The sequence below is a fragment of the Dromiciops gliroides genome, chromosome 1 (genome assembly GCF_019393635.1).
Source record: "Dromiciops gliroides isolate mDroGli1 chromosome 1, mDroGli1.pri, whole genome shotgun sequence".
Lineage (NCBI taxonomy): Eukaryota > Metazoa > Chordata > Mammalia > Microbiotheria > Microbiotheriidae > Dromiciops > Dromiciops gliroides.
In genome coordinates this window covers 39,121,297-39,137,249 of record NC_057861.1, presented here as the reverse complement: position 1 = coordinate 39,137,249, position 15,953 = coordinate 39,121,297, and the positions used below count along the sequence as shown (strand labels likewise).

General features: G+C 43.9%; 1 protein-coding gene across 1 annotated transcript in view; it reads left to right on the top strand.

The window, feature by feature from the left end:
* Positions 1–561: 561 nt before the first annotated feature.
* TMEM132D (transmembrane protein 132D) overlaps positions 562–15,953 on the top strand; it is a 960,728-nt gene continuing 945,336 nt past the window's right edge. Inside the window, 1 exon segment of the mRNA XM_043979103.1 lies at positions 562–1,057. Coding sequence (XP_043835038.1) covers positions 979–1,057 — 79 coding nt within the window. The 5' untranslated portion in view covers positions 562–978.

The window sequence follows — 15,953 nt, the reverse complement described above, 5'->3', positions numbered from 1 at the left end:
GGCAGCTGGAGGAGGGCGCCCCTCTCTAGAAGTCAGCGGTGCCACCTCTGCTGCACATCTGTTCCGCATCAGGACCGGCCCCTCCCGCGTGCCTGGCTCGGGGCTCAGGAGCCACTTGTGCGCTCTACTACGGGAGGCTAGGCTGGCACTGGGACTGAGCCAGCGTGAGACGGAGCAGGGCCGGGTAGGGTGAGGCAGGCCGGCGGGCTGGCCTGTGGGAGGGGAGGGGCGCTCGGTTCCCAGGCAAACTTTGGCTCCCAGTAGCAGCGGAGGTGGCGGCGGCGGCAGTGGTGGCGGCAGCAGCAGCAGCAACAGCAGCAGCAGCGGCGGCGGCAGCGGCGCACGCCCTGCCCTGAGACGCGGCCAGGGGCGCGCCGGCATGTGGGCGCAGTGCCGGGCCGCCCCGGGCCGCCGCCGCCGCCGCGTGCGCCCGGGGCCAGCTGAGCCCCGGCTCCCCGGCTCCCCGGCTGCCCAGTCCCGCCGACCCCAGGCGACGGCGAGCTAACCACCTCCAAAGCCTCCTCCAACAGGGGCTGGGGGCCACTTTGGGCCGGCCAGGCCCCATCCCCCGCCCCCCGCACACCCTCGCATACACCCAGGAGCTGGAGACTGGAGACGCGGCTCCCTCGCCATCCTTCTCCTCCTGTTGCAAACTCTAGACAGCTTGCTTTCTTTCCCCCAGGGGAAGAGAGAGAGTCCTCGGGGCTAGGCTGGCTTCCCCAAGGGTGGGCTGGGCTGACTGAAGAGACTCCCCAGCCGGGCACTGTAGCGATCCCCGACCGCCTCGGGGCCATGGGGACCGTGTGCTCCGAAGAAGGCTCTGGGTTCAGTAGGCACTTTCGTCTTTAGTAGCCTCGCCTCTTGCCTGCCTGCTCTGTCCTCTCTGGTCGGCTTGGGATGCCGTTCCACTCCGCAGTTAGCCTCTCAGCCTAGACGGCACGAGGGAGGAGATTAACCCGCCTGGCAGCCCGTTTCAAGATGTGCCCATCGGAAATGGGGACACTGTGGCAGCACTGGTCACCTGTGCTCTTCAGCCTGGCCGCTCTGTTTTCCAAAGGTGAGAAAATGAGCCTTGGTTGGGCCCATGCCCTCCAGGAACCTGGGCTAACTTTCCTCCCAAAGTGTGCGTGTGTGTGTGTGTGGGGGGAAGGAGTGGGGGGGGGGGGGTTTGGGTTGTCTTTCCTTCGCCCCGTCCAGAAAATGTGAGACTGAAAAGACTGAAAGGAAAAGAAGTGTGTGTGTGTGTGTGTGTGTGTCTGTGTGTGTGTGTGTGTGTGTCTGTCTGTCTGTCTGTGTGTTGGGGAGGAGGGACCCCTTGTTAAAGGCAGAAACGTGTTTGGAATAAAGAGAGGGGATGTGGAGAAAACTAGAAATATGGAAAACACAAGCTTGGTTCTCCGTATCATTTCAGGAGAGAAGTGGGTTGGAGGTGGGGAGAGGTCTGAGCCAGACACCAGGGGTGGGAGCTATATGAGTCCTAAGGTATTCTTGCAGTTGGGACTTTCACTACCTCCACTGGGCCACCAGGAGATAATTTAAGAGCCCTTTCTCTGCAGGTTAATGCTTCTTCTCGCATCTCGGGATGTTACTGGTCTGCTATAAATGTGAGTTAGTGAAAAAACACTAAGGAGAGTCCCTGAGAAATGGCCCTGGGTGATTTTATTGAGAGAGAGAGAGAGAGAGAGAGAGAGAGAGAGAGAGAGAGAGAGAGAGAGAGAGAGAGAGAGAGAGAGAGAGAGAGAGTGTGTGTGTGTGTGTGTGTGTGTGTGTGTGTGTGTGTGTGTGTGTGTGTGTGTGTGTGTGTGTGTAGGCTGGCCTTTCCCTTCGTAGCTGTCACCAAATGCTTCCCCTATGTTGAAGGATGAGTTGAGATGCTGTAACTTCTAGCTTGCGAGATCACATCAGGGTCCCTAGCAGTGAGCAGTGAGTAGATCCAGGGATTCCCTGCTTTGTAGTCTCCTTTTTCTCTGCCTTTTTGTCTTACACTGGAGAAAGCAAGCTATTTTTTTTTTCTAGGAGAGCATGATTCTGGGAGTATAAATGGTGTATTGATTATTGACCAGAAGCTGTGATTTCTGTCTATATTCTTCCCTGGTGCCCTTTTTCCCCTGAGGGAATATCTCTAGGGAGGCTGAGAAGGCAGCATTCATAGTCTTAACTGAGTGGTGGAATCCTTCAGAAGGAGCGTTTTGTTAAGAATTGCACGCTGAGATTTCCCTTAGCAACTTCAAAGCCCATTACCCTACACGGGGAATTTTAGTTACACTAATTGTCTATTAGCTGGGTATTGGAGAGGCATGGATGTTGGTTATTTTGAGTCTGTTCAGATTGTAGCTGTTTCCTCGATAGCTTTTTCTGCCCTGCTGTGATTCAGGGAGGGGGCTCAAAGTAGCTGTCTCAGGAGGGTAGCTGTGATGCACCCACATTGTTATTCTGAGTTAAAACAATCTGAAAGACCAGACCTTTGAGTTGATTTACGCCATAAACAAGCATCGACAGCAGAGTTTGGTGACTCCAGCTCAAGAAATGATTGGGGGAGTGGGGGGAGACAGGTGGCCAGGGAAGACAACTCGGCCCTCATAATACTTATATTTCTAGATAGCTTTAAGGTAGACAAAGCAATTTATTTGCAACAGTCTTCTGAGGTAAGTGCTATGGATATTAACAGACATGAGGGAAGGGGCTGTGAGTCCAACTGTGTGCAGAACTCCCTTCATTGATAACTCTAAGATTTGGGATTGGTGTGTAAGGGAGACTGGGCCAATATAGCTTCATCCCCAGGGTGTCTGATGGCATGGCGTGTGGAAGAGATTCCAAGGACTGGTATGGTAGGATTGCATATTTAGACAATTTAATTCAGTGCTCAACCAACAATCCCTTATTAAAAGTGCCTACTATGTGCCAGGTACAGGGCTAGGTGCCAGGGATTCAAAGATCTTATTTCCCTGGGTTTTGATTGGTGAGCGAATATTCACCTTGTTTTGCCCAATCTCAGGCTTATCATGCCTCTTCCTGGCCATAAACTTGCCATGACACTCTACATGTATCACATTCCCTCCTCCCCCATCATCTTTTTAGCTCTAGCTCTGAGAATAGTAATCCCATCAATACTGCCTTTCCTGAAATGGGGGGTGGGCGGCACAGCTCAGTCCTTGGTTCAGCATCTCTAATCACCATTCCCTCTGACTTCTCTTCAAAATATTCCTTCCTGACCACCATTCCCCTCTATGTGCTGGGTTTTCCTATTATAATGAAATCTTTTTGAGGGCTGGGATCATCCTGCTTGCTTCTATTTGTAACCCCCCAACACTTGACATAAAACCTGGCATATAGTAAATGCTTTTTTCTTCATTCAACAACCCCTGCCCTCAAGGGGCTTACTTCTATTACTTTATAGTTATACTTTCTTCTATTATTTTATGCTTATACTTCCTTTTATTACTTTATAGTTATGGAAATATGAGGTCTAAGGGAGATCATTTGACTTCCTAAGGCAGGTAAATAATCACTCAGGCAGCAAATAGCAGATAGGGATTTATCTTTTGGGCCTTGTGACTCTAAATTCAGTTCTCTTTCCACTGTACCACACTATTTCCCTTGGTAGACATATCTCAGGGAGTTGCTCAAGGGTTGCATAGGTTAGATAACTTTCCCAGGGTCTGCAGTTATTATTCGCTTCCATTTTACAGATGATTAAACTGAGGCTCAGAGGTTAAGTGATTTGCTCATGAACATATAACCAGTAGACATCTCATGGGAGACTTGAACCCAGGTTTCCTGAGTCTAAATTCAGTACTCAATTCATTCTAACACTGGATTATTTGCACAGGGCACAATTCTTTGTTGTCTCTTGCTTATTAATAGTAGTAACTTTCTACATTATATGTTGCAATCATAAGGTTTAATTAAGAAAAGGTCTGAGTGTCTAATCACAAGAGACACAACTAGTGTGCTCTTACACCCTGACATCTACATTTTTCTCCTGCTTCAGATATTTGATAACAACTGAAAACACCCATATTCTCCAAAGACTTTCTGACTCCATCAAGTAGAAATACTAGGGGCACCTGTAGAGCATAGTGTTCTGGGTCTCAGTTGCCTGTGAGAGGTAGGATAATTGTGGTAAGAGCAGGGCATCTGAAATTAAAAGACCTGGTTGTTGGGAGAAAAACACTTAGTAATGTGGAGAAAACTCTATGAATCCCAGAATCTGAGTTGTAACAGACCTCTGAATCCATTTAGGCTAAACTATGCCTGATCAGAATCCTCTCCATGATGTAGCTGAGGAATGGTTGGTCATTCAGCCTCTGCCATCCATCCATCCAATCATCCATCCATCTATCAAATATTGGATAAATGCCTACTATGTTCCAGACACTGGGCTATCACCTATGGAGGTAGCCATTCCACTTTGGGACAGCTCTCAGTACTAGGAAGTTAGTTCTTCCTGATATCTAGCCTAAAATGGCTTTTTGGCAACTTCCATCCTTTGCTGTGCTTCCGCCATGTGGGGCCAAGGAGAACAGTGATAATCCTTCCTCTTTGATAAAAACCTCTTCTGAATATTGAAGAGAATAATCATTTCCTCCATTACTCTGCCCATTTCTCTTTTCCAGGTCAAGTAAATGTGAATTCTCATAGTTAATAGGATATATATTGGATTGGAAACCACTGAAAGTCAGGGACTGTGGCTTATACTGGCCACATATGTCTTTTTTTTTTTTTTTTTTTTTTTTTTTTTTTTTTTTTTTTAGTGAGGCAATTGGGGTTAAGTGACTTGCCCAGGGTCACACAGCTAGTAAGTGTTAAGTGTCTGAGGCCGGATTTGAACCCAGGTACTCCTGACTCCAGGGCCGGTGCTCTATCCACTGCGCCACCTAGCTGCCCCCCACATATGTCTTTACATAGGTGTCTGACAGCTACTCTGATTCTGAGAGGTCATGTAATGTGATGGATACGGCCTAAGAGCTGGAGTAGAGACCTCGGTTCACATTGTTTAGGCCCCAAATCTGGTGGCTATCCTTAAATCACTTAATGTATCTGGGTCTCAGTTTCTTCCTCTATCTAATGAGATCAGCTAGGTCTAGTGGGCAGCTATGTGGCACAGTGGATAGACTGATAGCCCTGGAGTCAGGAGGAACTTAGTTCAACTCCAGCCTCAAATACTTACTAACTATGTGACCCTGGGCAAGTCACTTAACCCTGTTTGCCTCAGTTTCCTCATCTGTAAAATGAACTGGAGAAAGAAATGGCAAACCACTTCAGTATCTCTGCCAAGAAAACCCCAAATGGGGTCAAGAAGAGTTAGACATGATTGAACAACAATGAGGTAAAAATAAAATTGTGACTATTACCTTCCTATTCCTGGAAACAACATTTCTTTTAATGTAGCCGAAAATCACATGAGCTCCTTTGCCTGTCCTGTGAATCATATTGAATTTACAATCCACTAGAACCCTCACATTTTTATGCAGCACAATTGCTGTCTATACATGCCTCCCCATCTTATGCTTATGGAGTGGAGCTTTTGTACTCAAGTGTCAGATTGTCTGTTTATCCCTGTTGAATTTCACCTCATTAGATTCATCTCATGAAACCTTGTGGTAGAGTGGAGGGAGAATTAGCCTTGGAGCTAAAGAAACCTGGGTTCAAGTGCCACTTCTAACAAATATTGGCTGTGTCATCCTGGACAAGTCATTTGACCTCTACTTGCTCTTGGAAGTTCTATAAGATTACAAGATTCAGAAAAGGTGTCAACCTGCATTGGTAGAGAAAGTTTTCTCAGCTAGGAGAGTCCTTATATCAGTGAAATCACAGATCCATTTCATAGATTCAGTTCATTTCTCTAACTTGTCATGATCTTTTTCTGATATTGACTCTTAGGATGCATGGTAATAGATATCCTTCCCAACTCTGTGTCAATTCCAAAGTTGATGTGTATCGTATCCATCCCTTATTCAAGTTACTGATTAGAAATGTTGAACAGTGATGGACCAAGCATAGATCACTGGGGCACTCTACTGTTGACATCCTGCCATGTTGAAATTGAACTTTTCAAACTATTCTTTAAATTCATCCATCCAACCAGGCCTCATTTCATCTCATTGTATTACTGGATAGTCCCTCTCTCTCTCCATTTTCTCCATAAGAGTGGTATGAGACAATTTAGCAAAAATGTTGCTAAAATGTTGATAATTCACATCCACAACTTTTCTTTCATTTACTAGTTTTGTAACCTGATCCAAAAAGTGAAAGGTTAGTCTTACATGGCCATTCTTTTTTGTTTGTTTGTTTGTTTTTGGGGGGCAAAACAGTGAGGGTTAAGTGACTTGCCCAAGGTCACACAGCTAGTAAGTGTCAAGTGTCTGAGGCTGGATTTGAACTAGGTCCTCCTGAATCCAGGGTCATTGCTTTATCCACTGCACCACCTAGCTGCCCCTTTGCATGACCATTCTTGATGAAACCAAGCTGGCACTTTGTAACCACCTAAGGAGGAGCGCAATTATTAGGTTCACCAGGATCTGTGCCTTCATCTGTATGGGCGCTCTTGACACATCACCCCTCTGGTGCCTTGGAAAGTGGTTTCCAGGATTTACTAAGGCAGAAAAAAATTCACCATTCTCCCCAACATGACCCAGGAGCAAGACATCAAAAATATGATGTTCAGAGTAAGGAACTATTTGATTTTTTCCAATATGTTCAAATAAATTGAACTGAAATGGCTGAACTTCTTGATAATAGCTAATATCATTTATATAGTGCTTTAAAGTTTGTGAAGCACTATACAAATAGAATCCCATTTTATCCTTATGATAACTCTGCTAGGGAAGTACTATCGTTATCTACTATTTACAAATAAGTAAACTGAGTCAGAGGTTAAGTGACTCCCCAGGGTCAAACACTAGTAAGTATCTGGGTCCAAATTTGAATTCAGGTCTTCTTGACTCCAGGTCCAGTCCTTTATCTAATATGCCACCTAGCTGTCAATGTGAGACCAAGGATGAAAGTCAAATGGAATATCGCAGAATCATTCTTGGATGAGATGGTCTCCAAGAATCCCTTTTACCTCCAAATCTATGATGCTAAGAATGGTTTTCCCTCTACTAGCTGGGTGGAATTATAGCTTGCATTTATACATATTTTAAGATTTGCAAGGTGCGTTATACACATTACCTCATTTGATCCTCACGAACAACCCTATGAGGTAGGTTCTACTGTTATGCCTATTTTTACAGATGAGAAAATGGAGCCCAGAGAGGTAAAATTACTTATGCAAGATCAATAACCCAAGAATAACACAGGAAAGGAATGATTTATGCACAGATCCTCTGACTTAAAGTTCAGGGCTCTCTTCATTCTACTACACTGTCTTGTTTTCTGTTGTAAATATGCACACACATACGGCAATGCTGTTGAGTTTTGGAGAATGGAGCCTAAGAGGTGTTTTATCCAAAAATGCCTTGGAATTAGTATCTGGTTTCTGATTAAGGGCATAGGAACAGGGATCTAAAGCTGAAAGGGATCTCAGAATCCATCCAATGTTACCCCCTCATTTTATAGATGAGGGACCCAAGAACCAGTGAGTTAAAGTGAATTGGCCAGGGCCATGCAGATAGGGAAGGTCAGAGGTAGAACCCACATCTTCTGATGCCAAAGCCTGGAATCTTTCCATTGAACTACATTCCCTCCTTATTACAAGCATTCTTATTTGCAGAACTTGTCTCTTCTCCCCAAAATTATGGCCACTGAAGCAAATGTCCTTGCCTGTATTCCAAGGGACCGGGTTGACCTCCTTGGTACAATTTCATCTTTTTAAATGTTTTAAAATTCAAGAGCTGCAAATAGTAGTAATCATGCCCACCTCCTCCCATCTGCTCATCCCTCCTACCTCTCACATTTAGCATAGGGGCATAATTATCCTGCAAAGGATTGTGGCCTCACTCTCACGATTTTCAGATCTGTAAACCTTTCTCTGGGCATGACCTCCTGTCAGGTTGCCAGCAATGGCAGGTATTTCACTTGAGGGGATTGTCCAATAAATTGTTCAGGACCCAAAGTAGAGAACAGTTATTCTAACCTGCAGATGGACCTGATTGAGTTCTTCATGGCCCGGCCAGTTTCATTAACTAGTGGAGTGGGATAGAGGGACATTTCAAAAACAAATAAAACAAAAGACCAGGGATTAAAGTGTAAACACTATTTCTTTGAGATGTCTCTTCTCGACCATGTTTCAGGATGCAGATTTATTTTCCAGAGTGCTGGAGTTGAAATCAGGGTACCTGGATTAGAACTGTGGCCCTTAGTACCTGCATAACTTTGGGCAAATCACTTCATTTATCTGGGACTCAATGATGAGGTTAGGCTCCACATGACCTTTTAGGACACTTTCGGCACTAAGTCTATTATCCCATGCTGGCTTTTTTGAGAATCAGATAGACTGGAAGGAACTGTAGAAACTCTCAAGCCAAACTCTTGTTGATCAGTCATTTCAGTTGTGTCTGACTATTTGTGACCCTATTTAGGGTTTTCTTGACAAAGATCCTGGAGTGCTTTGCCATTTTCTCCTCCAGCTAATTTTACAGATGAGGAAACTGAGGTAAACAGGGTTAACTTGTGACTTGTTCAGGGTCACACAGCTAATAAGTGTATGAGACCAGATCTGAACTGAGGAAGATGAATCTTCCTGACTCCAGGCCCAGCACTCTATCCACTGAGCCACTTAGCAGCCCCCATTTTCATAAAGGTAACCACTAAAACCATGATAATGGAAGCACCTGTGATATAGTAGAAAGATGTTATTGTTCTTGAGTTGTTTCAGTCACGTCCAACTCTCCGTGACCCCATTTGGGGTTTTCTTGGCAAAGATACTGGAGCGGTTGACCATTTCCTTCTCTAGCTCATGTTACACATGAGGAAACTGAGGCCAACAGGGTAAAGTGACTTGCCCAGGGTCACCCAGCTAGTAAGTGCCTGAGGCCATGTTTGAATTTAGGAAGATGAGTCAGGAACACTGAGTTCAAATCAAGCCTCAGCCATGTGACCCTGGACAAGTTACTTAAATTCTTTTATATTCAGTTTCCTAATGAGCAAAATAAGGAGGTAGGACTGAATGTTCTCTAGGAACCCTTTCTAGCTCTAACTTCATAATGCTATTTTTTCTTCTTAGAAGTAGCTAGGTGAAATAACAGCTGGTATTCAGATTTGCTTCCTGGTTTGCAAAGCGCTTTACATGTTTGATCCTCAGGGTGACCCAATGAGGGAGGTGCTATTTTCCCTATTTTCCAAATGAAGAAGCTGAGGTCGATAGGTTAAGTGACTTGCCCAGGGTCACAGAGCTGGTAGATATCTGAAGCTGAATTTGAACTCTGGGCTGCATGACTGTAAGTCCGGCACTTGCTTGCTTTTGTCATAATAGCTAGCTAATGATAACAAATAACATTGATATAGCACCTTCAGGTTTACAAAGCGCTTTAAAAAGTTTCTCATTTGGGGCAGCTAGGTGGCACAGTGAATAAAACATTGGCCCTGGATTCAGGAGGGACTGAGTTCAAATCTGGCCTCAGATACTTGACATTTACTAGCTGTGTGACCCTGGGCAAGTTACTTAACCCTCATTGCCCCACAAAAGGGAAAAAAAGTTTCTCATTTGATTCCTCTATATAAGAGGTATCAAAGACTACATGCGCCCACACCATGATTCAGTGCAGAAAAACGACAACAAAAAAACAGATGAAAATATAATTGGGAAATATTTAACAAAATAAATAAAATCATAATAAAACATAGATAATGCTAAATTGGTTTTCTAAGTCAATAAGGGATCCTTACATAGGGTTTAGTGGCTTCATTGTCTATGTGAGTTAGATACCACTGTTTTAAACAGTTCTGTGAGGAAGATGCCATTATATTCTACATTATACAGGACAGGAAATGGAGTCTGAGAAAAGTCAAGTCACTTGGTTGGGGTCAGGCAGCATTCAAACTCAGATCTCCCTGCATTAAAGTCCAATTCTTTCTCCACTCTGACACCTAGCTCTCTCATTTGGCCCCAGGTAGCCTCTAGTCTATGTTCTGTTAGCTCAGTTATAGTCATATGTAACCTCTAATCAACCAATCAGTTAGCAAGTATTTCTTAGATGTTTATTACATGCTGTGCACTGTGCTAAGGACTGGAGATACAAAGAAAGAAAAAAATAAAACAAAGTCCCTGCTCTCGAGGGCCTTCCATTCTAATGGGAGAGAGAACATGTCAATAGCTAGATACATATAAGACAGTGAGAATAGATGAAAGGGAATTTCAAAGAGGAAGGCATTAGCAGGATGGGGAAAGGAATTTGGCAGGAAGTAGAATGTGAACTGAGTCTTAAAGGAAGCCACAGAAGCTAAGGGGCCATGATGAGGAAGGGAAGCATTCCAGGCATGGGTCCAGCCAAGGCAAAAGTGTGGACGTAGGAGATGGAGTGTCATGTGCCAGTAACAGCAAAGAAGCTGGTGCAGTGCATGGAGGGGGGTAAACTATAATAAGACTGGAAAGGCAGGAAGGGGCCAGGTTGAGAAAGGCTTTACATGGTAGGTAAAGGAGGAATTATTTTATCCTGGAAGTAATAGGGAAACATTGGATTTAATTAAGGGAGGCACTATATGATAAGACCCATGCCTTAGAAAATCACTTTGGCAGCAGAGTGGAGGTGGAGTGGAATGAAGATCGGCTTGGGTGGAGAGACTGGTTAATTAGAAGGCTACTAGCAATAATCCAGAAGAGAAGTATTGGGGGCTTAACTGTGTGAGTGGAGAGGAGATAGTGTCACTTCCATTGTGCCCTGTCCTGATCCGGCAGCATCTGGAATATTGCCTTTTGGATGCCATGTGTTAGGAAGGACATTCATAGGCTGGAGGTTGTTGACAAAGGACAGGCATCGTGGTGAAGAGCCTCAATATCATAGTATGAAGACTGAATGAAGGAATTGGGGATATTCAGTCTGGAGAAGAAACTGGAGGTGGCGGTAGAGGTGGGGATTGGGGGGGACATGCTAGCTTTTTCAGATATTTGAAGGGTTGTCTTGTAGAGAATAACTTGTACTGCTTTGTCCTAGGGGGAAAAACCTGGAGCAAAAGGTAGAAATTGCAAAAGAGGCAAATCTAGCTCAATATCAGGGAAAAAAACCCTCCAATTGATTGGAACTATTTAAAAATAGAATGGGGGAGGTTTGAATGGGAAAGAAGAGGGAGTAGTGGTGGTCTCTCTTTACTGGTGGTCTTTAAGCAATGGCTAGATACCCATCCTGTTACTGGGTATATTGGAGAGGGGATACAAGCAAAAATTGGATTAAATGGCCATTGACATTCTTTTCAGTGTTGTATTTCTGTGATTCTGCATCTAGGGAGAGCCCCCAATTTCCCAGACCTTGAGTTGACAACTTCTTTCTGGTTTAATCTGAGCACCTTTTTCCAATTTAGAAATAAAACATCTCTGTATGAGAGCATCATTTCTTGCTCTGGTAGGTTGCTCTCTTACAAACTTGGTCATAGAAAAAGAACCAAGCCCTTTCCAGTGACTCAATCCCTTAACCTTCTGAAGGTAGAGGGATACATCTGACAAAGATAGCTCATGTGCATATGTGCCTTTGTATGACCATTTCCAAATGCAGAGTTTCTAAAATGGGGGAAAGGGAAAACTCTTGAATTTAGTTTTTGCTTAAGCAAAGGATTAATGAGTATGATGATAGATTAAGCGTTTAATATTTTGTGAAGTCAGGGTTGGTAGGTGGCGCCATAATGCACAGAGCTCCAAGACTAGATAGTCAGGATCTCCCTGAGTTCAAATCTGGCTTCAGACACTTACTAGCTGTGTGACCCTGGATAAGTCACTTAAGCCTGGTTGCCTCAGTTTCCTCATCTGTCAAACGAGCTGGAGAAAGAAATGGCAAACTGCTCCAGTATCTCTGCCAAGAAAACCTAAAAATTGGGTCATAAAGAGTTGACTGAAATAAGTGAACAATTGTTCCAGGCACTGTGCTAAGTATTGGGGATACAAATTCAGACAAAAAGAACAAGCCTCTGCTCTTAAGGGGCTTACATTCTAATGGGGGGGTGGTGGAGAGAACACATAAAAGGGAACTTGAAAGAGAAGGTAGATTCCTAAGACTGAACTCCTACTTTATGAAGTTAGGTATTTATTTTATTCAGAAACAAGGTAAATATACCCCCTCATGTAATTCCCCATGTCAAGAGAAAGAATTGTGGTGGAAGGGGAACTGGTTTTGAAGTCAGGAAGTTGTAGTTTTGTTGTTTTCAGTCATGTCAGTCTAGCAGGTCATGAAGACCTGGAATCAAGTTCACCTTGGACACCTACTGGATCTATGATCCCTAGCTGAGCAAGTCCCTTCACCTCTCAGTGTGGTCCCAAATAAATCTCTAAGGCTATAAGTTGCAGAGTAGCTACAGACCTCAGTTTGTAGAGGGAGTGTCCATATTGGAAGTTCTTTATGCCAATGAAACTGTGTATCCAAACCACATACATTAATGCTGCACTGAAGAAACTTCTGTGGACTTTATGTATCTGGAAGAAGATTAATTAATTCAATAAATGTTGATCAAGTATTTATAATGTGGATTGTAGAAGCACCAAAGCAGACAGAATTATCCAGCCCATGTCCAGGCACAGGAGCATGATAGTTGAGTATTTTTCTCCTCTTTATAAACTCACAATTCTATTTCCTACCTTCCTACTTTTGCAGTGGCTGTTCCCCTTTCCTGGTGTGCTATCCATCCTCACCTCAGCCTCATAGAGTGACTAGTTTCATACAAAGCTCAGCTGAAATTCCACCTGCTACATGAAGCCTTTCTGGATTTCTTCCCAGTTACTTGTGTCTTCCTTCCCCCCCCCCACCCCGCTTCCAAATTGCCTTATGTTTAATAATTATTTTGTATACAAATCATCTCCCACTATAGAATGTTAACTCTGTAAAGGCAGGTGCTATTTCATTGACTTCTTGCTGTTGTCTAGTTCAGAGCCTGGCATGGTAAGTGCTTCAGAAATGTTTCTTGATTGATTGATAGTAGAAATAGTAATACTTTACATCCGTAGAGAGTTCATAGTTTAGAAAGTGCTCACAATCTGTCATTCATTAATTCAGCAGGTGTTTGGCAGCTAGACCTGAAGTCAAGAAGGAAGCCTGAGTTCAAATCCAGCCTCACACACTTACTAGATGCGTGACCCTGGGCGAATCACTTCCCCTCCTGTCTGCTTCAGTTTCCTTATCTGTAAAATGGATATGATGATGACAATGATGATGGTGACGATGACTATAACACCTACCTGCTAGGGTTTTTGTGAGGATCAAATCAGATAACCTTTTAAAGAGCTTTGCAAACCCTAAAGTGTTATAGAAATGCTAGTCGTTGTTATTATTGATCAATTATATATGTGCTGCATGCTGAGGGAACTGTCAATAAATTCAACACATTTATTAAACATTTCCTACATGCAAGGCCCTGAAACACACAAAGACACACAATACCCCTACCCTCAAGACACACACACACAATCAGTTGTTGACCTCCAATATCTTACATTCTGTTGGGGGTGGGGCACAACATAAATATAACACAAGATAATTTCATAAGGGAGAAAGCTTTGATAACTGGGGTCATGGGGGACCAAGAAAGGCTTTCTGGATCGAGTCTCCTGAGTTTTACATCAAGAAAAGTTAGGAATTACTGCAAAGCAAGGGGAAGGGAAGGGGGAAGGGAGGGGGAGGGATGATGAAGATGATGAGAAGGAAAATGCATCCTAGGAACAGGGAGATGCCCTTGTGATGACTTAAATAGGATTAGGGTCTAATGCTGAATCCAAGGAGCTAGCTAGGTCAATTTGGCATATATATATATATATATATATATATATATATATATATATATATATATATATATATATATATATAGAGAGAGAGAGAGAGAGAGAGAGAGAGAGAGAGAGAGAGAATGAGAATTTCTAGGGGAAAAATTTACAAGACATACCTAATGTGAGAGCCAGGCTTTCAATGCCAGACTGATGAGTTTGTGTCTTATCCTGGAGGCAAGAGGGAATCATGGAAGGTTTTTGGGAAGAATGAAGTGGTCAGGACTTTGCCTTTGGAAGGTCACTTGGTACCTATATAGAGGACAGATTGGAGAGGGGGGAGCCTGAAAGTTGGGCGATTGATTCAGAGGCTATTAAATAGTTTAGGTGATGAGGGTCTGAGCTAGGGTGGTTTATGAATGAATGGAGAAAAGGGGGACAAGGGTGAGAGGTGCCACAAAGGTAGGATGGAAAAAATCTGGCAATTGATTGTATATGGGGGATGAGGGAATGAGAGGTGTCAAGAATGATGCCAAAATTGTGCTTTGTGTTACTGGAAGGTTAGTTGTGGTGTCCTTGTTGGATATAGGTTTGGAGAGGAGTGTGAGGGTCTCTTTTTTCTCCCATTGTTTTGTTTTTGGTTAGGAGGAGGGAAGGGAGACATTGGGCTGTGATTTGGGAATGTTGAGTTTGAGACGCTTATGGTACATCTACTTATATGGATATTCAACTGACAGTCAGTGATTAGAGTTCATGAAAGAGAGTAGTGATAGATGTATGCTGTAGATCTTGGCATCATCTGCCAAAGAAAGATAATTGAACCTGAAGGAGTAGATGACATCACCGAGAGAGAGGGTAAAGATGGGAAAGGGCACAGGACAGTCTTGGGGGACTTCCAAGATTAGGAAGTGGGACAAGATGATAGAGCAAAGGAGACAGAGGCGTGGCCAGACAGGTAGGAGGAGAACCAAGAGAGAGCAGAGTCCTGAAATCCAAGAAGGGGAGGAGTCCTCCAAATGAAGACATTAAAAGGGGTTATTGAGTAGGATGTTTTAACATCACTAAAAGCTGAAGAGAGGTCAAGAAGGATGAAGACTTAGGGGAAAAGGGTACTGGGATTAGTAACTAAGTAATCTTTAGTAACTTCAGAGAGAACAGCTTCTGTTGAGTGTTGGAGTCAGAGGCCAGATAAGTAAGTGGAGGCAAGGAGTATATATGGCCTTTTTAGAGTGAAAGAGAGAAAATGGGATATAGGCCAAGAAACTCTCATTTTAGTGATTGTTAGGGCTAGCTAGGTGCTAATTATGCCACATGTGGCTGGCCATTATGGGAATGAGGTGGGTGGAGAGAAGATCTAATACCCCTTTTCACCCATTCACTTGTCTTCTATATTGCCACTCTCTTTGTCTTCAGGGGTAGTAGGCTCAGTCCTGGGCACCAACCTCTCCATTTTCAAGATCAAATGATTACAACCTTGAGCTGGAAGGGACATTAGAAGTCAGCCTTCTACAGATGAGGAAATTGAGGCCCTGAATAGGTATAGTGGCTTGCCCAGGATCACATAGCTAGTAAGTATCTGGGGAGGGATTTGAACTTGAGTCTTTCTGACTCCAAGTCCTATACTCTATTCACTGTGCTTCCAAACTGTCTCATTGAGGCTACTAGGTGACACAGTAGATAGAGCACTGGCCCTGGAATCGAGAGGACCTGAGTTCAAATGTAACCTTAGACACTTGGCACTTACTAGTTGTGTGACTGACCCTGGGAAAGTCACTTAACTCTCATTACCTCAAACATCTGGGGACATCTCCAGTCCCAGATGGCTCTGGAGGAGTAGGGCTGCTGACTTTGCACAGCCCTTCTTCACTTAAATCCAATACATTGCAAGTCATGGCATCTGTCATGGTTCTCTTTGAGAATGAAAGACTACCGGGACAGCTAGGTGGCACAGTGGATAGAGCACCGGCCCTGGAGTTAGGAGTACCTGAGTTCAAATCTGGCCTCAGCCACTTAACACTTACTAGCTGTGTGACACTGGGCAAGTCACTTAACCCCAAGTGCCTCACTTAAAAAAAAAGAGAGAATGAAAGACTACCACCACCATCACCAACAG